The 25,316-nt window shown below is 46.8% G+C and overlaps 1 protein-coding gene across 7 annotated transcripts; it reads right to left on the bottom strand.

The window, feature by feature from the left end:
• Positions 1-606: 606 nt before the first annotated feature.
• On the bottom strand, positions 607-24,071 carry stumps (DBB domain-containing protein stumps). Of its 7 annotated transcripts, none has more exons than XM_017244929.2 (7): positions 23,786-24,071; positions 19,554-19,747; positions 12,902-13,143; positions 12,636-12,799; positions 12,338-12,537; positions 3,962-4,145; positions 607-3,906 (listed from the first exon to the last, which is right to left on the bottom strand). In XM_017244929.2, the coding sequence occupies exons 2-7, from the start codon at positions 19,561-19,563 to the stop codon at positions 1,041-1,043; spliced, it is 3,666 nt and encodes a 1,221-aa protein (XP_017100418.2). In that variant the 5' UTR covers positions 19,564-19,747; positions 23,786-24,071; the 3' UTR covers positions 607-1,040. The 7 variants fall into 7 exon arrangements, with proteins under 7 accessions (XP_017100418.2, XP_070138348.1, XP_017100401.2 ...); XM_070282247.1 differs by lacking the exon at positions 23,786-24,071 and adding an exon at positions 21,225-21,310; XM_017244912.2 differs by lacking the exons at positions 19,554-19,747; positions 23,786-24,071 and adding an exon at positions 13,266-13,610.
• Between the last annotated feature and the right edge of the window lie 1,245 nt (positions 24,072-25,316).

Below are 25,316 nucleotides of genomic sequence, written 5' to 3'. Positions count from 1 at the left end.
GTGTTTAAATTTGAAGAATAACGTGAGTCCACAAGACGCACTAAGGAGGTAGGTCAAGATCAAAGCTTGGCATGGAACTAGTTCCACATCCGACTAGTTCGATATCGATAGTACTTCAGACTTCTTTTTCAAAACTATGAACCAGCCAACAGCAACGAAAGAAAGCTATATAAGACTATCGCATTTTTAAACGTTATAAATTAATTGAATAATTTCGATGATTTTATAACGTCTTTATCGTTATTATTTCATTAAGCTCTAGCGAATAAAACCGCTAAAAAATAAGGAAAAAAGTTTGTCTTCTAAAAAGTAATAGCGATGCTTTTCTAGCTGTTTTATTTCCATTTCTTTGGAAATATAGGAAAAAATATTCTGTTTCATTTCCCTGATTTCTGTGTCCAGATCGAGGCGCAGTAAAGTCCAGTAAAGTTGTTAACGATACTCCGTTTTCAAATTGGTTGGGATATGGTTGAGATATTGGACAATTACCAGATGGAAAATGTAAAAATGATGCCTTGGATATTTCAAGCACATTCAGAAATTAGAAATATAAAACCTTTTTTTATACTAGCGCCCATATTCTTAGAATCCACTTTACGCCACCAATTGACTTAAATGACCATATATATTAAAATTTTAATATTAGTGTGAGAAAGAAAACGAGTTTTTTATGCCGGGCGGCATCTTATCCTTACCACTAATAGTCTAATTCTAAAGTTAAACGGATAATTATTATCGGCTTAAGGATTCTCTTAAAAATAACGATATGTTGGTTTGGTTGCTTGCGAAAGAGTTCGAAACACACAAAAAATTATTAAATTAACGTAAATATAGGATAAAAGTATTACTATTTGTGCTTGCCAAAGCACTTATTTTTAAAATTAGCGTTAACTAGCTCGTACTCATTTTATCTGGCATGCGATTCTATTTTTACTGACTAAATATTTCCTGGTCGAAATGATTACAATAATTGTATTAAACTTTAAATTACAAATAGTATTGCCTATCGGGAAGATTCATATTTTAATCGATTCGATGGCCTAGCAGTTCATATAATTGGGCGCCTCTCCCGCCACTGAGCTCGTTTGTTCGGTTTTATCCTTTCCTGGTTGAATATCACCCACGTTTTGATATACTTCAGCTTTTACTTCGATGCTTTCCGCCCTGGGGCACGACACCGGCACCAGTTTTGGCTTAAAGGAGCTGCATCCGTTGGTGGAGTGGCTCTTTGTCAGCTTCCCATAGATGATATTCGGCCTCTCGTTCAGTTTGATGGGCTGAAGGGTTACCCCATTGTGGTTCTGATAGTGCTGCGTATCCGCCTGCTCCTTCGTTTCCACGATGGTGTTCAGGTAGTTGTTACTTTGGGAATTGGTGGAAGTCGATGGGCTGCCGTATACTGGAATATTCGAGGGGAACATTTGGTAGTGCTCGGATCCTATAGGGCTGGTGGGCGTGTTTAGCCGCAGACAGCTAGACATGGGTGAAGGGAATACTATCTGATGGCGCTCATCACCGGGCGTTGAGCTGGGCGTTAGCACTGGCCTTGGAGGCGGTGGCACTAGGTAGTTTTCCATCATACGGCAGTGCGGCATCCGACGATCCTCGTGGTCGGAGTGGGTTCCAGAATCCCCAAGCGAGGCTCCACTGCAGTTACTGCCCGTGCTGAGTCTACCCGACGAAGAACTTGAGCTGGACAAACTCTGCAGACTGAGCGAACTAATTGGTCGGCCTGATGCACCCACTACGGATCCCACAGCGCCGCCCGATTTAAAGCTGCAGCTTGTGCCGATAGAGGACTTGGTCTCGTCTAAGAGGCTGTCGTTTCCTCCGGGAGCCTGCTGGGGCTTCGTCCGGGAAAAGAACTTCTTGATCCGCTCGAATGGGGTTTCCCTTTTTAATTGCGACTTGACCTGCTCCTGGATACGCTCGTACTCCAACCGCAGCTGATCAATCTGGTCCTGCTTTTCCCGGAAGCTCTGCTGCACATCGTTACGGTGCTTCCACCGCTCAACTAGCAACTCCACATCGCGAATGGAGAGAACGTTGTTCTTAAAGTCGTGCATGATCTCCGCTAGTTCATCGTCCGCATTGGATCGCGCAGTACTGGCATCACTGGCACTTCTCTTCAGCGTTCCATAGCTGGGCTGCCGGTTCGTGCAGCGGACCATTCTTAAGTGATCCTCTACAGGGCGGTTTGAGGGCTGGAACAGATAGTTGCCATCGTCTGAGGCCACAGACGCTTGCACAGTCACAGGAACTGCTGCCGCGGACTCGGGTACGGATACTGGCACTGGAACGTTGGAAGGCTGCAGCACGTAGTCGTTGCCAGGTTGGTTCTCCAGAAGCTGGGAGCACTCTTGGCTAAACTTGTCAGTTTGGTACAGAGGTACTGCATCGACTTCGTCCTTGGATTTCGCCTGCAGGCTGTGCTCCTTGGACTGAAAGTAGGGGGGTTCGTTGATTCTCAGCTCGTTTGTGGTTTGCTCCGGTCCAGGCAGACTAGCGGGTTCCGGAAGCTTTTTATCGGCGTCTACCTTTTTCTCGGCAACGGATGCTTGGAGGTTTTCGTCCTCTGTCTCCACGCTTATGTAGTTCAGGTTCGAGATGGCCATGGTTTCCGTTTTGGCCCTGACCTCTGGAGTGTTCTCCCGTTCGGACCCACTTGACATTTCCATATACTCGGCTGTGGGCAGGGGCTTGAGTGGCTTGCTCGATTTCGGCGCCTTCCCGGCGTGAGCCTCGATGACTACGTTCGCATTCGGCTTGGGGCAGCTCTCCTCGCCAGGCTTTACTCCCATGAAGTAATGGTACATGGTGGTTAGTTCGTGGAACTCTGAGAAGCTTACTATGTTCTGAGCCAGCTTGTGGTGACCCTCTTGCTCGGCCAGTTCGGAGGGGGTGCGGCCGGCGCAGTTTCTCACCCCGCAGGCAGTGTCGCCGCCGGGGCACTCCATCAGCTGAATGCAGAGTCTGTTAAGACCCCATCGGGCGGCGAAGTGCAGAAGGGTGGGGTACTCCTCCGGACTTGATTCCAGTCGGGTGAAAAAGTGCGGTTGCCGCTCACTGGTACCGCTCAGCAGGTGAAAGTTCGGCGGCATGTTACGTTGAAAGCATTGCAAAAGGTGTTGGTCCAGGGCATCGCGCTCCACGGGTCCAATGCCCAGGGCGTGGCACATGAACTCGATGGGCGAGTCTTCAATGCGCAGGAGCTGCTCCAGTTCTCGCAGCCGACTCTCGCACTTAATGGGCCGGGCGCCGAGACTCTTATTGTTCTTCTCGATGCGAATCTCAATCATTGTGGATATTTCCATGCAAGCCTCCGGAATTGAGAACTGCAGCGTGTACGGATTGCGGCATTTAAAGTTGCGCAGCTCAATCAGTTCGCCGGACTTCTCCACGAAGAGCTTCAAGGTGTCGTTCTTCTCGAGCGGCTCTGCTAGGAGGGCGACCACTTTGTTCTGACCCAGCTTTACTTTCTTGGGCAGTACTGTGAAGCCCTCGGAGCATGCGGAGAAGCTCCGCGAAAGGCCACTTCCGCCTCCCGAGGCGAAGTGGTCGTGGCAGGGTGGACGCTGGCACAAGGCGCGTCCAAGGATATCCGTCGCGATGCCCAGGATGTTGCTGATCTGCACCTGGTCGTTGTCGCGCACCACACACCGGCGCCACTTGTAGTAGCTGGGCAGCGCGGTCTTATGCATCTCCTTTACTTTGTCCTCGCCCACGTCCAGGAGGATGGCTAGCACCTTCTCCACACGGATGATCGCGGAGAGCTCGTTCATAAGGAAGCTGTGTGGGAGGGCCAGCAGAGCAGGGCACAGGATCACGATCTGGAGCGCTGTGTTCTGGTACTTCTGGGCGATCTCCTCTCCGAAGGGACCATCGTCAATTTTGATGTGCAGAAAACTAGAAGGAAAACGGTTAGTTTTTTTAGTTTAAAAATTAATTCTAAAAAACTCACTTGAATGGCTTCCGTCCGCGCTGCTTGGTGATCTTGTCGAAATGGTTCTTCAGGAATGTGGCCCGCAGATAGGCTCGTTCGCTGTGCTTGGCTGTGATGATCAGGATGTCGTCCATGTTGTAGCCGGGAGCACCCATACAGCCGGATGCACTCGCTCCACTGTTGTTGACGCCGCCGCAGTTGTCTGGAAAATGAGAACAGGAACTGTCAGCGAGTTCTTCGAGTTTGCGATCGCCTTCCTTGGTGAGGCATCGCTGATAAGCCACCACTGGCCCACGGCGACCCTCGATCACCCAGCACTCACAGTGTGTATATAGACTCTATGGAGAGCCCCTGATAAATGCGGTCTTTACTTAGGACTTGCCCTGCGTGATTTGTGACCTATGCAAATAGTCCGTGTTCTCCCTTCGGGAATTTGACTTTTGATATGACTCGAAAGCACTTGTGGGAAAAAGTGTGCAATATAGTCGGGAAATCGCTCTCTACTTTATCTGCGGCAAGTACAGGGGCAAATATTTCCGACAGATAGATCTATCTTAGTGTGCAGGGACAACGATTTTTGTTTTGTATCACTGTGTTATTCTTTTTCTGATATTATTGCCATTAAAGACACATTTTACTGGAGATGCGTGATCCAATAAAGAGTGTTTTGGAGGCTAAGGGTTTATACTTAAGTGGAACGAAAACAAAAGTTTTTAAGGCCAAATCAAACACCATAAATTTCCGGAACAAAAAACTGTTTAGTCAGGCGGAGGGCTAGTTCTTGTTTTAGCCAAATACATTAGGACGAACTAATCACGCCGCGTTATTCCCCAAGTTTTCTGTCAGCTTCGGGCTGTCTCATAAATTCGGTCACGTTCGGTGCATTTAAATAAATCTCCTCGGATTCCGCCAAAGTGTACACACGTATACGACACCGACTGAGGAGCTGGAGAACAAACGATGTTGTCCCCTGGCCAAGCTGAAATCCACTGTCGCATTTTCCCCGAGTGGGAATTTAGAGGCCCCCGCAAGTGGCGTCTGTAGAAGAATCTCTCAGCAGAAGTGTCTACTCTCTGTCTCTTCTTCCTGCAGCCTGTCGGCTGTCGCCTGTCTTCGATCTTTTCTGCAGATGCTGCTCATCTTGAGGAGCTCAAGGAAACAGTGTATCTTTCTCTAGTTTTGAGTTAAATTTCGAGAGATGTGGGTTGAAAAAAGCCAAACATAAATAGCTGGAACTTTCTTGGACATCTGATATAGAATCTCTAGTTAAGATAGTCCAGATATATAAAATTTGGTAAGAAAGTCAAGCAAACTCCAATGTCAGCTCTTTCATGGCGCAATGGCGACTGCATTGAAATTTATTTCTCAATTATATGGCAGACGACAGTTTTGCATCAACGACGTGGCTGCTGAAATTCGCAAACAGATCCGAATGAATCGTATTTGTGGGATAAATAAAAGGCGCAGTCTGACATTCTGTTCCTGAGATGCTCCCTTAACTGATGTGACCGGCTGAGTGGCGGAACATCTGGTAATTGTTAATTCACTCCGCCTCTGGGGCGAAGACAAAATGCCCCTCTTTGTTCATTATCTGTGCTGCTGCCTTGTACACTTTGTTCTGCAGCTTGCAAATTCTTTTTTCGGCTGTGATCGATCACAATTTAATGGATCGCCTTTCGCAGCTGTACTCTGTGTCCCCGAGCCCAAAAACTCACTCATCTCCATGTCCACGTACTCCCCCACCGGCCCTGAGGCGCAGCTAAAGAGACGACAACTGCCCCCTGGCATTTCCACCGTGTCTGCGATTATCGGTTCGGATCGCGATTTGCGGAAAAACTCAAAATTTGATTTGTCCGGGCCGAGTGAAACAATGCACTAATTGTCGCGGCATCCACAGTGCGAATAGAACTGCTGGCCGAGGATCAGCCGCTGTCAGCAGCTGCCTACGACTGCGATAACGTTTTAATTAATTGATTAAAACTAACGTTCTCCGGCTGCTACTGGTACTGTGAGTAGGCGGCTGTGGAATCCAGACTGCCAGATTCGCGGATTGAATTAACTTAACACATTTTCTCTAGAATCCGATACAGAGTTGGGGTTCTTAAGAATATATAGTTTAGTAAATTTGATTTTCTGGGGAACTGGGGCCCCAGAAGTCTCCAAACCATTCTTTGAAACGATCTCATTTTAGGCCATACCCGCCTGAGTTTTAAAATGGTCGGTAGAGTATCCCCAACCACTAAAGTGACATTTTTAGTAATTTTTTGGCAAAAGACATAAATCAGCAAAAGGGCAACAAAGCATATATTTCTGATTAAATGGACTGCGGAGCATTGAGCGCTAAGGGGGTTGAGGTGACCGGACGAGACCCAAATTAACCCCCTCCTTTGGAGTGGAACAAACAACGAATCCCACATATGAGCACAGAGCTAAATCTTCGTGTGCGTTGCTCGCAACAATTATCATTTAATTATGTCATCTGTAACTTGATTATGCGCATACACATATTTGAGTTTAAGTCCAGCTTGCGATCTGGATTTGGTTAATTGTCGACTTCCTCGAGAGATTGCAGCATCATTCATCCAATTATGATCCCATTCATTCATTATGAACAGTCTTAATTGGACCCCTCCGAAATGAATCCTTTGGCTCTGAAAGCTCTCTCCCCAAGCCACCAGCAGCAGGAATTTTCCGAAAGAAAGCTCTCGGCAGTCGCTCTGGGCATAAATCATGAATAATTGAAACTGTTTTAGTTTCGGTACTCTTCCCAGCCTCGATCTGCTTGCAACCCGTACACTGGCCACTTCGTTAAATCAAAATTGCTGTTCCCATTTCTCTCGGCTGCCAGCGATGGGTGAGAATTTCCGACAACTGGACACTGCGAGGTGAGTGTGGGGGGATGGTCAGCAGCAACGATTATAAATGACATTGCTTCTGATTTGGTGGCTCTTCGACTTTGAATGAGCCTGCATTGCCCGGACAATTCTGGGGGCAATGTGTTCTGGGGCCTAGTCAGGGCTAGGGAGGGGTCAGGGCCCCGGAGCTGACACTCGAAATCGCAATGGGCTCCGATCCATGCGCAGAGTTTTCCAGGAACACTCTGGGCAGTTCTCCGGGCGTGACCCAGTAACTGAGGGAATTTATTTTCTCATTGAATCGTCTATTAATGAAAACATTTAAAAACACATCATAAAATAGTGCATCACATGGCGCGGGTCCCCAGCTCCCTTATGGAATTTCCCGCTAAAAGCAAACATAAACAACATTTCGAAAGTTCTTTCTGCCCTGCAGCTCCAACTGGAAGAACTGAAGGAAAAATGAGGCATCGAACCGTTTTCCAAGCCATAAACATAAGGAAAACAAATATTCAAGAGACCGGAATGGGCACGGGGATTTCAAAGCATTTCCACGCTGCGTGCCGCATCATGGAAAATGAAGCGTCGGCAGCCCAGGAATCTGGCCGGGGAGTTCGGATTCACAGAGTTATAAACTTTATAGGGAAATGCAAAATAGGGGCGCATCGAGTCCAGCCAGTGGAGTCCCTCGAGGGAGGTTAATAAAAGGCAAAACAGTGCATAAACAGCTTTTAGAGTCCCAGTTAGAGGACCACACATTGACAAATGCCAAGTTCGAATATGCATAATGCATTTTAATGCAGTTTTTACTGGATTGTAAACAACTGGCAGGTCCCGCCAGGGATGCGGCTGAGTGGGCTGAGCCCCTGCCTGCGTTGTTATTTTTGACGTTTTTGACATTAATGTTTTGTTGTTTCTCCGCCGCGGCTGCCACTGCTGTCTAAAGGGTCCCCGATTCGGATTCAGATGGGGCCGGGGTGGATGGGGCCGTCACTCCCACACACATGTTTTTTTTTATAAAAACAATGCAGCAACTCTTTTTTCCGAAGGTCTATAAATAGGCATCTGCGTAGATGAAGATATTTTTCGGCGCAGTGCCTGGTGCGTTGAGTAATTGTGCAGCAGGTGTCAAATGTCTGGGATCATCCGTCAGGATCGGACTCCGACTTGGGCAAGAGGAAATAGTCATTTTTCAACGAAAATATTAAAATTCGTGTTAAACTGCGCGTTTGTGGTCTTATAAAGGGGGGACTGGCCTCGTGCTTGATTAATGCCAGCCCACAGTGGGAAGAGCTGGGAAAAGCGACAACTTTGTCAAACACTTCATCAAACACCCATCTCGAATGCTCTCCTCCGGCTATTTATTCGAGTCCGCCGTGGGAGGGGCGGCGTTTATGTCGCCCTGGTGGCAGTTCCACTGATCTATGAGTGCTGTGTGCCAATAAATGTCTCCATAAATTCCACTACCAACATTCCGGGCGTCATAAATACACCTCTCGGTAGCACTGACTCGATTTTTAGAAACGTTCTCATTTAAATCTCGTTTTCGAAAACAAAGAGAGAGCCTAAATAAAAGCATCAACGGCGGTAACTTGACAATAATCAAGTCAAATTTTTCGTTTCCGTTTAATAAACAACATTGAGGGATCGAGGCAGGGGCCTGGTCTTCGTATTTGTTTGTGTTTCCTGCATGCAATTTATGCTGCAAGCTTTGAGACAGCCACGCACACTTAAACAGCATATATGAGGGATTTCCGGTGCGTGCGTCGCAGACGCTGCCACTGCCACTGCTGCTGTCGACGTCTCTGTCAACTGCGCCCCTAACGGCTGCCACAAGAGGGGGCAGCTAACTCGGACCTGGTTGAAGTCTTTTTTATAATCTTTAATACTAATAATTTATTTGGATATCCTTTGCTTTCTTGATATCTTAACTTTTTCCAGCAACAGAGGTTTTTCTTCCAAATATAAATAACATGGTTCTTCTACCAAACCACTTCGAATTCTCCGCCAGACTCGAACATCTCACATGTTATTACTTATTTATTTTTCACTGCGCTTCGTTGGGGAAATGGCAATTGTTCGTTACTTTCCGCGACGGGGCGGACATGCCCCTTCGCAGTAGAAACGCAAATGTTTGGTCTGAGTTGCATGCTCCTGAGTTATGCTGCCGTGGAGCGGCACCTGCCCCCTCTATCGCGAAGCCCCGTCTTCGGAATCAGAATTACCATCACGCACAGCCCTTCCAATTCAACTTATAATTGCTGCCTGCTTTCGCTATTTTTAAACGCAAACCAGCACCAGCACCAGCCAGCATCGAACTACATACATGCAAAGGATGAACTACGGCAGAAATATGAGCATTATTTTTGAAGCCTAGTTGCAGCAGGGCACGCGCTGCCCCCTCCCCTGGGCTGCTCCCCTTTTGGTGGCACATCTGTGTTTTTTGAGAGCAGCTGCCCCAGCATCCTCGTGTTCCCCCCTGGAGGGGTCTAGGCCGCTTTTTACGGCCAGCCCTTCCCTTCTTTGTGATATAAATTAGAATCAGGGGAGGCTGAAAAAACCAGACTCTAGGTTCTGGAGTCTAGACGGTTTTAAGCGGAAACCCAATCTGTGCTCTATTTTTGATGTCGAACAGTGTCTTTCATCTTTTCATTTTCCAAACACGTGCTGCAGACTGGGGATCGCAATGGAGAAGGAAACCTGAGTAGAATAGATCCATGTTGCAATTGCATCTAAATTGTAGAGTCTAAGACACTTGGAATTACTTCACAAAAAGTGTGCACACTTGAGGAACCCTTCCTTGTCCTTTTTTTATGATAGGCATTGTCTACATACTAAGTGCTGTCACTTTGAAGACCCGATATTAGATTGTTTCCTGCATAATGCGTTTCGGGGGTACTTTACGTAAACTACAGCTCACCACAGCAGAAGACCTCCATTTCGATGTTCTCCGTCTTCAGCAGCATCTTGTTGTTGCTTTTTCAGACACAGTTTGTTTTCATTATCCTCCGATTTTGGTTCGGAACCAACTTGATTTAACACTGACGGATCGTTCTATCGTTACTGTTCCACTGCTCACGCGCACCTCTGGGAGCGTCAACATGCCACAGTCCTTCAACTTGGACTGGACGGAGAGCTGGCTAAAGCTCGGGCCTCGACTTGGCTTTTACCGATCTGGCTGGACGTCAGGAATACCAATTAGCTATCTCTCTCCGGTTCTGGCTCTCTCTTCCTCTTTCTCTCTCTTTCGCTAGCCCCTTCTCTCTTTATTGCAGCCAAGATTATAAAACAATAAAAGTCAGCCGCGGCCGTTTTTGTTTTTGTACGTGCCCGTGACGTCCAATCAACGCGGTGCCCATTTTAATCAGTAGCCCCTGTAGTCAGTAGCCTCCCCTCCGGCAGACCATAAGCGGCGTTATGGCATTTTAAGCGATCAACAGATCAATTACTAAAAGCTTCTGCGCAACTCCTTTATGGCGAGTCCTAACAGTTATGAGTGGAATCAGCGAAGCTTGTAATGAAATTCTTATTTACGGCCATTTAAATGGCAGCAGAAGCAGCTCCAGACAAGGGCAGCGATGAAATAAAGAATCGTAATAAAATTAAATGGGGAATGTTTTCATTAATGTTTAGCGGAATAATATGGAAGGTTCGGAATAACCCCTAGGGAACTTGAGATCTAGCTAGCTCCTTTTGGCAGGTGAACGTTTAAGGAAAACCAACCTACCTCCAGAGTCTAGAGACTAGACTGATGCGTGAGCAAAATAAAAGAGTTTAAACCATCATTTCTTCGTATATTGTATTGTCCTTCCAAAATTATGGTAATGAACGGGTCCCAAATATTGGTAATGTTTATGAATGCAACAAGTGTTGGTCCCCCGATAGGATTTGGCTGTGCCTTGATCGGGCGATTGATATGCGCAGAGGCGGATAGACGCGAAGGAGCCCCGAGCCGGGGCCTAGGAGTGTATTGAACCCCAAGGAACGAGTGCCCCCTCCCCGAAATCTGATAAACAGATGTTCCGAGAACCGAACAGAGAAACAGCAACAAGAACCAGAAGTCTGCACGAGAAATATGCACAAACAGTGCATCGGAATGGCGAGCTTCTGACCTCAAATCACCTGCCGGGGAAAGACTAGCAGCTGGAACTCTTAGCTTTGATTGACTAGCCTGACTTGATGGAGTGGGCGAAAACAAATCGGGGAGGAAGTAAACTGCCAAAGTAAACAGTAAGTTCGGACTCCTCCCCGGACTTTGATGTATTCACGGGCTGCGTTGCCAATTTCCGAATACCAAGTGGAGTGCTGGATGCCAAATTTGGCCAATCGCCTGCCAGGCACGCGCCACATGCAAATGTGGCAAGTACTTCACCGATCGAGCACTGCCCTCCCAACTCCCCCTGTTCGCGCTTCCGTGCCATTAACACGTTTGAAGACCGAAGAAGCCTGCCCATCAATTATGCAAAGTTCCGTTTGCCCGTTTGCCAGTTCGGCCCATTGTAGCTACATATGTGCAGTTTTCCAATTTGAATTTTTATGCTTGTCATGATACCACACCCACTGATGCCCCTCCCGCTCCTTCTCCGGCCGATTCGTTTATTGACTCTTGTCATCGTCCCATCGACCATCCGCCATGTTGCCCGCAACATAATAACAAACTGCAACTGCAACAGCTATGGGTATTGATGCCATTTGGAAAACGGAAACGTGTGTTTCTCCGCTACTCCTCCTCGTGGCAGTCTTCCGATATGGCTTTGTTTTTACTTTGCCATAAGTTAGGTGCCAGAACTCACCCATTTGTTGTGGTAGTTGGGGGCTAATGGCATGGTTGCTATTCCACATCCTATTTGGTAGCGTTACCTAGTTACCCCATACAGAGAAAGACTCAATCTTTGCGCCCAAAGGAGAGACAGAATTTCAACCTCCCACCGCAGGTACTTATCATCATTATGATCAGAATTGTTTATGTCAGGTCCCTATCATCCATCACAACCCAGTGCTACGCCCCACTTTGAAACCTTGAAACTCGCTGATGAATCGTGCAAAGAGTCCTGAGCGGGTCGTAAACCATAAGACCTGACACTCTGCCGGAGACGTATCTGGCATGCGACTCCCCGCTTTGGGGGCATCCATCACTCGGGCGGACTTGACAGGAGGACTGTCAAGGCAAGGCCAGTCCAGGCCACAAACCGAGGCTCCCGTGCCAAGAGGCGAAAGCAATGCCAAAACAAAGGTGGCGCCATGCGGGCGACGATTGGCGGTTACAATTATCACTTGTGCAAACTTGGCTGGAGTTCTTAACTTGGCTCAGTACTTAAAAGAGGGAAAACAAGGGAGGGAGGGTCAGATCACCGGCGCCTATAGCCCAATATCAAGCCCGTCGTCCAATATTTGTGAAAAGTTTTGGGAGAATAGAAAGGGTTACCTACAAGTTCTATATTTTATCTACAAAAAGCCTCTATCATATGATACCTCGTAGACTAAATCAAATACCTTATGACAATATCTTTGCATTTTTATAAAAGATCTGTAGACTCACCTCTTCTACGGTGCGAATTTCCGCGGAATTTATTGGGGGAGAGCAGTGGCGGGCGGGGAGCCATCATGCTGGGCACCTCGTCCGGAGATCCCAGGGCCACGGAGCCGGAACTCTGCTGATGCTGGTGCTGGCCCGAGTTTCCAAAGGAATGGCGGCGTGCTGCGCCGCTGGGAAGCGTGTGATGTCGGTGGGATTTGCTGCTGGAGGGGAGGGAGAAAGTCAGCGATTAGCACATCAGCGGAAAGGGCGGAGCAAACTGTCAACAGCTGCATTGCATCCTGCCATCCATCCAGCTCACCTTGTTGGAGATGTCAGCGGATTGAAGACCTCGTCGTGGTCCCCGCCCCCGGGGCACTGGGAGCTGTGCGTCTCATTGCAGGAGCCCAGCCGTCCCCGGAAGCCGGAGTGCGAATTCGATGATCTCTGGCGGTACATGTGCATCGTCTGCATCTCGAACGAGTGCTGGAAAAATCGAAGCGGAAGAGGGCAGTGCATTAGAGGCTGTTTTCGCACAGGAAGCTGATAAGTCGGAACTGAAAATGCTCCATTAACTGCAGTACTCACTTGCGAAGAGCCGCCGAGCGAGTTAAAGCTGCCTCGCGGACTGCCAAAGGCCATGGTGGCCGTGGTGTCCAGATTGGCGGAAGTGATCAGTCGCATCTGTTCCGGATTGGCCAACGCCTGTGGTCGCGGACTGCTCCCGCCCTTGGAGTTGCGGCGCTTAAAGAGGGAGAAGCCCCGGCTCGAGGACTGCGAGTCGGGGGTGCGAGGCGACTTGGTCTCATTGCAGAAGTAATAGGGGTTATCTGGAATAGATCGGATTCCTCAATAGGGTATTGGAAGCCTGTTTGCAACAGTAACTTATATTTCTACACATTTCTATGTTGAATGTACAAGCTGACCTCTATATTGGCCCCCCAATCTTTACCTGAGAAGAAGAGGTTTGTATTAGTATTATCCATTGTCAAAAACATCCTCAGGTCTGCTGGTTCGGTTTGTGGTCTCTCACGGATGGGGTTTGCGATGCATTTGCACTTTCACTTGCAACACTAAGTCACTACTCGTAGTCAAACTCAAAAAACGTCTACTGAGGGTATCTACTACAAAAATAGATGTTGGGCGCGAAAAACAAATCCAAATCTCATTTAGAATTCAGGTGGCGGATCGGGTGAGCGTTTGGTTCTTGGCTTTCTGTGGTCACTTCACTTGGCTTCACTTCTTCGGAGCGGCGCGTGCGTTTGCATTCGCATCCCGAAACGGAATAAATTCTAAAACTTCATCGAGAATGAAACACTGCGCTCAGAACACTTGAGCACTTAGTGCTATGCCCTCTGCCACTGCCTCTGCCTATGCTTCTGCCTCGGCCTCTGCCTCTGCCGACGCCGCTGTCTGTGGCAGAGAATCCCTCTTCGGGGTTCAGTTCTGAATTTTATTTACCATGCGCTCGGTTCTTCATCCATTCCAGCAACGTGCAGAGTACACTGGGAGAACACTAGTACACTAGATGTTTTCCTATTGCGCAGCAACCAATAGACGCTACCCAGAGTCCCACAAAGTTTCAGAGTGGTTGAACCCACATCTTCTCTGTCATCTTCCACATAACTCATCACATATTGGTTTCAACTATTCTCTTCTCTGGTCGGTTCAGGAGGTCAAGGGACACCCCATTTTCTTCCTGTGTAGCAGCAGCACGAAAACAACAGCCCTCTCCCTCACACAGGTCCTATCTCCCTCGGCCTCTGCCCCGACAACAACACAGCCATACGGGATCAGTGTTCAAATATGGTTGCCATATTGCCAGCACTGCACCCACACAGCGGGGCTGGGCAGAACTCCCCATCAGGAAGCACCGGGAAAACTCGGCCCCGGGGAAACTCACTTTCCACGACACGGCTGTGTGCGCTGTTGTTGCTGGTGAGGTACCTGGCATGTTTTCTTCTGCGTGCGCTTTTCGCATGATCAAAATATTGTCGTTCCTGCCTCGGTCTGGGTCTCGGTCTTGGCCTCGGTCTCGCCAGTCTTTCAGTTTCTGGTTTTGACTGTCTTGGCCGTTTTGTACACCCGTGATTGGTTCCCATTCTTTCCCACCGCCAACTATCCTGAGTCTCCGTCCACTCGAGCCCCTCCGGCTCGTCGTGCATATCTGATGAGTCCCGCCGATGCCTGAATCTTGGGGTCGTGGCTTATAGTTCTCCTTACCCTCTTAGATTTGAGTTTGGTATCCCCACTATGGAGTACCACAGTAGGGAGTATGATATTCTCTCGTGTCTATCGTGCATACTTTCTGCAAAAATAAATATTTTTGTCCCCAATGATAGCCCGAAAATAACAGGCCATTATAGCAATATATATTCTCGGGAAATTAAGGGAACTGCAACTTGAGAGCATCAAAGGCCAGCAAACACATATAGAAACTCCCGAGGTAGGCACATTAAAATTACTGGCAGCGAAGGGGAACAATTGTGCGAAGAAAACACATTTATGGTTCGACCAGGGCCGCTGGAAGACTTAAGTGGCAAAATGTGGACTGCTTCGCGCTTCTCCAGAACGACTCCATGTGGTCTGCCCAGGGAACTCGTAAGTGGTCTGGGACTAGGAGCTGGTACTTGGTACTTGGCCAACACAGCCATACAGATGTCCGGCATATTTGAGACTCTGGAGGACTCGTAAAGCCAAACGAGGCCAGAATTGCACATTCGGGAGTCTATAACAGAGAGGGGCGAACCGATCCATTGCAAGGGATTCTGCATTCCTATCCATTAGAGGTATTCGAATTCATTCTCCATTAGAATAGAGTTTGTTTCTCTGGAACTAGTTGGGCGAAAATTTCTCGTTGCGCCCTCCTTTCGGGGGCTGAAGTGTCTTGAACAGCCCTCAGAGGCACTTGCAGCCGAGTACTTGGGGAAATGCACTCGTTGCACATAAATGTCAAACGCCTGTCTTCGCCGGAGCGCGTCACGTGCCCTCGGCTCTTGGCGAAATCGGGGTAGAGTAAGTTGGGTTCTCCCGGCAGTCGTAAATCTGTAGACGCCCCAACAAGCGCGTACGTAGTTCCTAGTTAGTTTCCTACTTCACGGGCCTATGTGGGGCAGGGGCACCTAGCTGGCTTTGTCGCTAGCTGGCTTGCCGGGGTGGGCGCCATTTGTGGCACTTTTGCCCATTGTTCTCCGGCGCTGACAGGTTAATTACTCTTGGAGCTGTCTTTGTCCAATTGTAGAATGTATCTTCTGGATACCAGGCTTAAACTTTGTCCTGAAGTTCGGATTGGGTTAATGTATGGACCCCCGAAGACTTTCGTACCTGATCCTCACTCGCAACATTTGTGACCATTATGAGAGCAAGAACCACTGTTATTGAAGGGTTGGCTATTTATTTATTATCTTAGTTCAAGTTTATTTCTCTGAGAAGGGCCGTTCTTGTTTTCCCGGACATATTCAGAGGAAATTCTTTACTCATGTTGTATGACGCAGCTCCGCCCGCTTCTTAGCCCCTGGAATCCACGCCATGGCTCACAAAATCCAAATCGTGTATGTGCGATACGAGTTTTCCTTCACGTTCAATTGAAATGTTTTGTTTATTATTTTCCAGTTTTTATGATTTAACCCCAACGGCAATGCTATGCGGAGGGAAACGTGGTGGGGCTGGGGCCAAAAATCAGGGGATGTCTGCCCGGAAGTCTCCCTACCAGTGGGATAGCGAGGGGGAGACAATTATTATTGTTTTAATAATTTCAGGCCCTCCCTTTTCAAGCAGGTGCTCGCGAGAGGTTCCTCACAACATTCAGTCGAAAAGCTGTGGGATTGTCGGATTAAAACACGAATAACTAATATCTGATGTAGTATCACTACATCATCTGGTCGCCTAGGTCTATAAAACCACTGGAGTCACAGGACAAGACAGGAGAGTGTTGTTTTAGGCCCATCCTACCCCAACCCCACATGAAAAATAAGTAACAAAAATCCATAAAATGAAGAGTTCCAACGGAAGTGAAGTGGTCTGAAAACTGAGAACGCGTTCTCAAGGGAAAATCTTGCAAAAAGAAGGATGCGCCCGAGGATTAGTGATTTAAATTCAAAAATATTCCTAGTCCGGCACGTGGACTCCATGCTAATACCCACTCGAAAAATCCGCAGCGGAAATGCCCAGACAAAAGGGACATTACCAAAACACTCTCGCACCCACAAAGGGACAACTGCAGGAGAAAGGCCCTGCAGGAGATGTGACCCGAAAGCGAAAGCAGGGAGAAAGGGGAAGTGCCTACCTGCGGACGGAGAAACGGGCTACTGAAGGGCTAATGGGACGAGCTACGAGAGGTGTCTGGGACACAATCAAAAATCGAATAAACACTTTTATTGCCTCGATTTTATGGACGACCATGTTTTGTGTCGTGTTTTTGTCGCGGCTGCGGTTGACAAGATCGAGATGCCGGGGCGGGGCCGATCGTTAACCCATAGTTGCCAAAATCAAAGTCCTATTTATAGGCCCTGCTCGGAAGGTGTTTGGAAATGCATAAAATGCGATCGACGCTCATAAATACTCTGCGAGCGCTACAACAGCAATCGCCACATCTGTTCAACAGATTTCAACTCGATGTCAGGACTCGCCGGTCTCCGAACATCATCTCCGGCTTTGAGGGACGCCAAATGTTTAATTATTTTCTTAATGGAAACTAGCTGCGAGCACATGACAACGAAGTCTTCCGTAAAGTAAAAAGCAGGCAGCTTAAGTCAAAAAAATTCCCTTGCAGCCTCTCATGTGCCGTCGTCTTCATCCCTGCTCCCCTGTCGAGCACGTGTCTTTGCAGTTTTTTATGGACTCCACATACTCCCAGGAAAAGGAGCGAAGGCACAGTTGCTCCGTGCCATCCGTGTTCGGGGAACGGTCCTCCACTGAGATCACATGAGGGGGAGTTCTGTGGACACCGAGTTGTGGCAGTGGACTTGCCACAGGTTGATGTTAAATGTCAATTGGCATACCCCTGAGGATCGGCATTCCATTCACTATCAATGCCCTCGATCCATTTTGACTTTCCATGTTTTAGGGGCTCTCCGATGACGTTTATAATGGGGCTGTTGATCTTGTAACGCCCTGATATTGAGACCCAGGCCTGGATTTTGATTTATTCCGCTGTGACTGCATTTGTAACCGGAGATGCCGATGGGACTACGACACTCAGCTGAATATTGATGAATGTTAGCTAGAACTATTTGGAAACCACACGGACCTATGGGAGGACAAATCTAGCTACTAGTTCTATTCTATAGAATATAAAGCAACGTAGTGACTATTTTTCATTAGATTAATTTATTTACAAACACAACCCACGCTGTTTGCACGGAGTTGCAGTCTCGACACGCATCTTCGAATTTGCCTCACGGCATTTGAAGAGCACTTGAACATCCTCCAAGACCCTTCCCTATTCTTTGTGACACAACTCCCACACTGCCTGGGGTGATTATGAGGTATGTAATTAAAATTTCTACGCTCCTGCCTCCGTCCACGTAATCCAATTATAAAGAATCATTTGCATCGGAGTAATGTCTGCCGACAACTAGTGTTCCCGAGGTATTTTTAGGCCAGAATTGTCTGGATGCATTAGACCTCGCCGGCAGAGTGATTCGCGGAAGAAATCGAGCCGCTAAATGATCGACGACAGTACACCCGATAACCACAATTAAGCACATGACATGGGAATTTGCGTACACGATTCGTGAATAATATATTCGGCAGAGTCCCTCTGACGTCTTGTCTGGCAATGAGACACACTGAGGAGCACTCGATGCTCGATTGGCGATCCGCCAGCCGGGATGCACGCACAAAAACACAAAAGAGAGATCTCAGACCTCAGACCCCAGACAAGTGAAAATTAATTTACGCAAATATTTGCGGAAGGAATTCCAGGTGCGCCTGCTTCACAACGCAACCAGGTATCGGGCAAGTGACTCATTAGCATTGCAGTTTTGTGCACGAATCGTTAATTACTTGTATCAGGGTCGGTGGCTAAGCACTTTGTATTCCTCCAAAGCAGCCTCCCTCTATTGGATAATAAATAAGAAGCGTTAGCTAACTCATTCCAAGCCGATTCAAATGGCATTGCTACTCCAATGATCACTCCCGTTGAGTGCAATTAAAATGCGCCAGTGGCGAGCCAGCGGATGAATGAATGGATGAAATTCAATGCAGATTTAATGAATGATTTACAGAGACAGCGGAGACGAAACTATTTATAAGCACGCTCCTGGATGCGGGCCTCGAGAGGAACCCGAGGGAGCGGGCACTTCTATCTGCGCTTTTTGTGAGGCTGGGAGTTGTTTTGTGTTTTAATTGCGCCATTTCCCATATCAGCTGCCTGATTATTTGTTCTAGTCGGGCAGCCATAAATAAAAATAACAAAAAGGACAGCTGGACATGGAGCACGAAGTCGAGGGGGGCGTCGGACCCCATCTCTGAATGTGACTAATTATGGGCCGCCCTGACTGGGTGCCCGACATTTGATTTGTTATTTACCATCTCTCCATTATGATTATAGACACAATTGACGGGTGACCCAGCCACCGCTGGCGATATCTAATGGATGCAGACATACGAGTGCCTACTTACTCCGGGTGAGGCCGGGCCCTGGGAAAACACTTCGCACTCTGCCGTTTAGGTGGGCAGACTAACTAAGTCCCGGTACATGATCTTGGCCCCGCCCGACTTCGGACCTGGGACTTGGGAATCGCGGCTCGGATGGCTCCAAGCCTTAAGTGGATTGCTCCAGTTGTCGAGCCCCCGGACTAATCGCTCGTTTGATGAATGCGTTGGCGTTCTGGGAAATTGCCAATGGGTTGTTTGTGTGCACTCGGGGCCTTGCATGGGCTGGGTTCACGTTTACGGCGTATTTTCGTGGGCCGACCCGACTCATTAGGAGTGCCACCGAGGAGGCGGGAGAGTGTCAACTCCTTCGACGGACTCACAGCCCAATGTTGGGCCTAGTTTGGTGTCAAGTATTCCCGGGGCGTGATCGAGCCGATCATGTTTGTGTCATGTTTCTGCAGTCCCTACAAGAAACCTTCCCAATGGCAACTCGTATTTACTTTAATGGTTTTTAAGTTCCTAGTACCAAACATCCCATATTTTTATGATTTTTTATAAAATTATAATCGTAACGATATGACTCCTACGGCTCTGTTGACATTTGTGGACAATTAAAGTTTATGATTTGTGTTGTACTCACCCATATGCATGTTTCCTTCGAAGAACGGCTGAAATAAGTCTTTGGGTGGCTCGCTCGATTAGGCTGGCAGTGATTTGAATTACGATTGGAGGCAGGTCCCTTCACCTGCTGGGCTTGCACTTGTTACGGCTCTTTAAGGTGCTTCCGGCGGATACGTCAAAGTTTTGGACACAATAGGTGTATAGGAAACAGACCTGCGAGCCATAGAAAACGGGTAGGGGCACACAACAATTAATATTAAAAAACTTATTTAATTAAATATGCGCATGACAAAGCACGAACATAATAATGAGTGGGCGGGGGATCAAATCTACCAACAGAGAGTGGAGACACAATCTAACGGTTGGGAGCCCGCTGGATGTTTCCCAGCGGAAGCATATGCTCTTCCCATTTCCCCCAAAAGCAGCGCCCGGAAATGCAGACCTGCCACTTTTTAATAGCTTTTTAGATGCACCAGAAGAGTTTCCCAACTTCCTTTCGGCCCAGTTTAAAGTGCGACAGCCCGACCACAATTAGTCCATCAAATTATCAAGTACAAGGGCCATAAACCGATAAGCAGCTATGTACATGGTAGCCCTAGATGGCTGTCCCGCTTCTGGCTTGGCCCGAGCTGCCAGAGATATTTTTATTGGCATATTTCTCATTCATAAGTCAATTCACATTCACGCTGCAGGCATTGATTTCAATTCTGATTTGGTGCGAGAAACTCGAAAGGCCCCCGCCCCTTTGATTAACTTCGCAAGCGCTGGCATCAGTACATCAACACTCGCCCATTTTACGTAGTACGCTGGAGCGTGTGTTCGATTCGAATTTGTGTCGAAACCTTGATGAAAAAGTTTTGATTTTACGGCCTGGCAAATGTATTAAAGAACGCTCGGCTGCTACCCTTGGCTTCCCGCGAACGAATTTGAATTTCGAATTTCAATTACGCAACTGAGACGCGTTGATCAACAGGCATTCCTTATTTGTATTTTCTTCCACAGAATATTTAGAAACATGTATTAACTCCCACATGAAGCGAAGGTGGAATTTGAAAGATCTATGGGGATAATTCTATCTCGGTAATATGTCATTAAAGCTCTCTGAGGGAGAGTAGAATCGAAGACTGAAAAGCAATTAAAGCTGGCGGACACGAGGGTTCGGAGTCGAGGATGGGATTGGGGCAGCTTCTGTGCTGCCTTCATTTAAGACGATTATTTCATTTAAGATGGTGACATTCATTTGCATATCATTGTGTTCGTATGTATGTATGTACTTTATCCGCGACCCACGACCCCCGGCAGCCCTCCATCCTCTCCATCGCTCGGGAGAGCCCGTGTATGTGTTTTCGGCTTGATTGCTACGATTTTCATTACGTTTTACCGGATATTCCAATTTAGGTAAATGCGTCGTTGCCAGCGGGGAAAGCAAAAGCATCACTGCCGAACGGCCTGAGCACGAAGCGGGATTAATGTGTCCGTGGCGACATCCATCAGCGGCCAGCACACATCCCAAAACCACAGCCTTCAGCGGAGCATGGCCATCCGCCAAGACAGCTGGCGTGCAGAGTCCCCAAGCCTGCATTTCAGCCTTGAAAGTTGTATTTTCAAAACGCGCATTGGATTGTGTGATGTTAAAATAATAGGAAATCGAAATGCCAGGCTTCGAATGAGAACCGATTCAAAAACTAACCTTGGGTGGTCGGCAGATCCTTAATGGCCAACCTATAAGGCTTGCTGCTCAAATCTTAATGTCTTGATTGCACTGCCGACTTTCTGCAAACGGCTCACTTATCCGGGGGCCGAATGACACTTCCCGCGCAATCGAAGCCAGATCGAATTATTCAAGCGGTTTGAGAGATTAACGATGTGCCTGCGGCAGTTTACAAGATCATTTGTGCGCCGCCCCGTCCAAAACTTTTGCAATTGACCGCCTCCCGAAACGAAATGCCATCAAATAAATCAATTGAAGCACTCGACGCGCGCGTCGGGCTCTGAGAATTTGTCAAACAGCCAATAAAGCGAACGAAAAATTAAGTTATTCAAAAACTGAAATGGCTGGCATCGAAGCCAATAAAACTTACAGTAAATAGCCGCGGCCGAAAACAAATGCTTCGGGCCAACGGCAGTCGGGAGAGTGGGGCCAATTTATTTGCGCAACAAAAAGATCGCTTGTAAACAATTGGAATAATTTGCTGGACGGCCAAAGTAGAAAATATCAATTGGAAGAGAGCGGGCTCTGAGAGTCGAGCTAAGAGAAAGCCCACAATGGGGCCACTGTATAAAACAAGCCGAAGCTTGCATACCCTTTCTAATACAAGTACTTAATTGATGCACCAAAATGCCTCTCATGTACCCCAAAACTAGCCTTTGGTATATAATACCTTTGGCTTGAATGGCTTTGCAAAGGGTATACAAAGAGAAGTCATCTGTTCGACAAATTTCCCTAAATCTACATACATACACTCACAATTTCAGAAACTAGAACAAGTTGCAGGGGACCAGAGCAGCCACGAACAATGTAGCACAGCAAACAGCTGGCCGAGAGTGGGCATCACGCATACGCAATGTTGTACCGTGAAAACATTTTCATTCCACCCACACGACCACTGCATTTTTAGCCGGAAAATATGTTTGGTATTGAACAAGTCATTTCGCCTAAAATAAAATTAGTCATGCTTGTTTTTGTTAAGTACAGTGTTGGACATAAGTGTAAAACTTATTACCAGAACCTCTAGTAACATTTATTTTTATCAAATACTCATGAATGGATTTAGCTGCAAAGGCTTAAATAAAACCAAATTTATCCCAGTGTCTTGTTGCCTTATTATTGTACAAATTCAGAACGCACTGTATTCGCAAAATTCCCAAGAATACTGTGTGCTGTCTGCCTTCTGATGGATTTCACTCAGACGAATACTCCCGATGGCCGTTGTCGGTTCGCAATTCCCCTCTTTTGCGAAATTTTTCACATTCGCTTTGGGTATTTTGCATTCCGCTTATCGCGATAAGCCAAGCGAGCGAATTTGTGCCAAAAAATATGCACGATATGTGGGGGCACTTGCCAGTGGCTCGGAGCCCGCCGCCTCGGCGGTGCCACGCACGTTCCACCAACTTCGCTTTTGGCCACTTACAGCACGTAACTGCAAGCCCGATGACAAGTGCATAAAAACCTCGGGAGATCGTTAAATTGATGAATTTTATAGGCCTCTTCGGACACACCAATAAATATGGCCGACAATTGAAATTTAGTTCAATTGTCGGCGGCGTATTCCTCACAACCTGATATCGCATTTTTCGAAAGCGGTTTTCTAAAACATGTGTTTTTCAGGTGTTGGCGGGCCCTCAAATAAATGGCATTTTCATTGCTAAAATTTGAAAAAATTTATTGCGATATGCGGTGAAAATTGGGGTCAGAGAAAGTTAGGAAAATGTAGGTCATCTGTCAGTTTATTAAAGGACTGCCAAGCGCCCTTTGCCCAGGAGGGGTTTTCGGGATAAATGCTAAGACGCTTCAAAAGCTTATATGGAGGGAAAACTAAACCAGGCAAGTGCCATAAAACAAACTCTATGTACCATCAATTACCAGACAGGCCGCGAGGTATTTCAAGTGTGTATCTGTATCTGTGCTGGGTATCTGTGGGGGAGTGTGGCGCGGAATATTAATTTAAGTTTCGAGCTTTGATTTCTTCCCAAAAGGGGAGCTGGGCGGCGGGCAGACAAGTGTTTTGCGTTGTAAAAACATGCGAAAGCGAAAACCAGCTGCTTGATAATAACGATCCGAACATGGCGAGAAAATGTGAGCAAGTCCCGAATACTACCATGTAAAGGCCTGAAAGTCTGTATAATCGTGAATGATATTCCAGATCCCCATCATATGGGAGCCCATGATCTGTATCCGAGTTTTCTCTCTGTGGATGGAACAGAAGCGATGAAATTCAAATGCGAATTAAACGCATTCCAGAGAGGAGCAGGCATGCAAAGCGCGTAGCGCAAAGATCAGCGAAGAGATTAAAGGGGTCGACGCGGGTCGAGGGGGGTTGCATAAATGGCAGCCTTTGCAACAGCTCTGGGCATTATGCATTTGGCGCTGCTGGGGTGTGAGCGGAGGCCCTTTTGCATTTAAGACACGCATCTTGCGTATTTCGCCTTGATGTTGATCGACAGTTTGACGTTTTATGTCGTCGCCGTCTGTCAGGAGATTGCTTTCCCATTTTACGTGTCTCTGCCTGGTTTTATCTTTCCAAAACTCACCACTGGGCCCTCTAGATGGCGGCCGACTGATCGTGCAGATCCATTCTGGAATTGTTTGGAATTGTTGACTGTTTTTGGAGCACACAAGCCAAGGCACACACAGCGGGAACCACAACACGAAATGTGGAAATTCTAGTCACGGCCGCTTTTCCAAACTTTTCTGCTCGGCACTCGCGGTAAATACCCGTATGTCGGGCGCTATATAGCCAACCGATCTGGTCCGATCCCAACCGATCCGCGTCCGTACGAAACAAAAATTAAATAGCTGCCGCTCGGCCGCCTTGTTTGCTCGGACTGGCCACAAAAACAAAGTACGCAAAGTCGAATTTCATTTGCTGAACTGAAGAGCGTGGCACTGTGGCTCGATGCACCATAAAAGTTTTTAAAAACGAAACTTTTTCAAAAGATATATGGACAATATTTCATTTAGTTTTAATCATAAATTTATTAATCAATTAGTTTTAAAACCCTTCTCTATTCAAAAACAAATTTAACTACCTTTAAACTTGAGATGGGTTAAGGGGTTATATACCTTCTTTGTCGAAGAAAATGAGCAAAGTTCGGATTTTTTTTTAGGTATGAAGCAATTATTTAATTACACGGATGTTTTAATTTTTTGATAGTACACTTTATTAACAATGTTTGTGCAAAATTTGGTGGAAAAATATTAAATAGTTTTTAAGGGGTGGCTGTTTCTCTTAGAGGCCTTTATTTTTTAGAGCCTTGCGGTGACAGTTCCCCAGGTCAAACAGGTCAACTTAAACCATAAAAATAAAAATATTTCATTAGTTTAGAGTAATCTCTTGTGCTTGAACGATCGATTTTAAAATTTTTTGTTTTTGTTTGGATATGACAGCGTTTTATGCTAAAAATGAACGTTTTGGTCTCTAGAAATTTCACTTAAAAATTATTTCGCCGAAAAAAAAGTTTGCGCGTGAAAAGTCGATCGTTCAAGCACAAGAGAATTTCATTACGAACATTTTAAAAAAAATTTGAAGTAAATCGGTTCAGTAGTTTTCCGCCAATCCATGTCACCGCAAAGTCATTTTTCAAGAAACACCATTTCGAGATATTCGCGTTTAAAGTTTCAAGTTCAGTTCAAGGCCGAAACGAGGCGTGCGATTAGGAGCGCTGTAACTTTTTTTCTACTGCTCCAATCTCTATGAAAATTTGGGAGAATGTTCTCAAGGAGTTGTTCTTCAAGATAAACCACTAAAAAAATTTTCGTTTTTTTTTAAATAAAAAAAAGTATATAACCCCTTAATTGAACCGTTCTAACTGTTTTTGAAAACACCAGCGTTTTTAGAAGTGTCTTTAGAAGAAGTATGTCAAATTTAGAAATATGGAAATATTTTAAAGCTATTTTTCTTCAGAAAACGCTCCACTGTGCGACGAGAGAGGAAACAGAGCGGTTCGGATCCATAGCAATATAAATAAAAGCAGAGCAAAAGCCAAACAACAACAAGGGCGCCATGGGAGTGGATACTCAGATACATTGCTTTGGCGCTTGTTTGTATTTTCTCTTGCGGCG

Source organism: Drosophila bipectinata, chromosome 3R (genome assembly GCF_030179905.1).
Source record: "Drosophila bipectinata strain 14024-0381.07 chromosome 3R, DbipHiC1v2, whole genome shotgun sequence".
NCBI lineage: Eukaryota > Metazoa > Arthropoda > Insecta > Diptera > Drosophilidae > Drosophila > Drosophila bipectinata.
Note: the sequence above shows the minus strand (reverse complement) of the source record. Positions and strands in the feature narration are given on the sequence as shown.

What these genes read in the sequence shown, in the direction of transcription:
- stumps (XM_017244912.2), bottom strand. Translation starts at nt 13,311, where the DNA reads ATGTTTTTGACAATGGATAATACTAATACAAACCTCTTCTTCTCAG. An exon ending in TACAAACCTCTTCTTCTCAG is followed by an intron (nt 13,144 to 13,265) that starts GTAAAGATTGGG and finishes GATCTATTCCAG; the next exon opens with ATAACCCCTATTACTTCTGC. An exon ending in CGCTCGGCGGCTCTTCGCAA is followed by an intron (nt 12,800 to 12,901) that starts GTGAGTACTGCA and finishes CGATTTTTCCAG; the next exon opens with CACTCGTTCGAGATGCAGAC.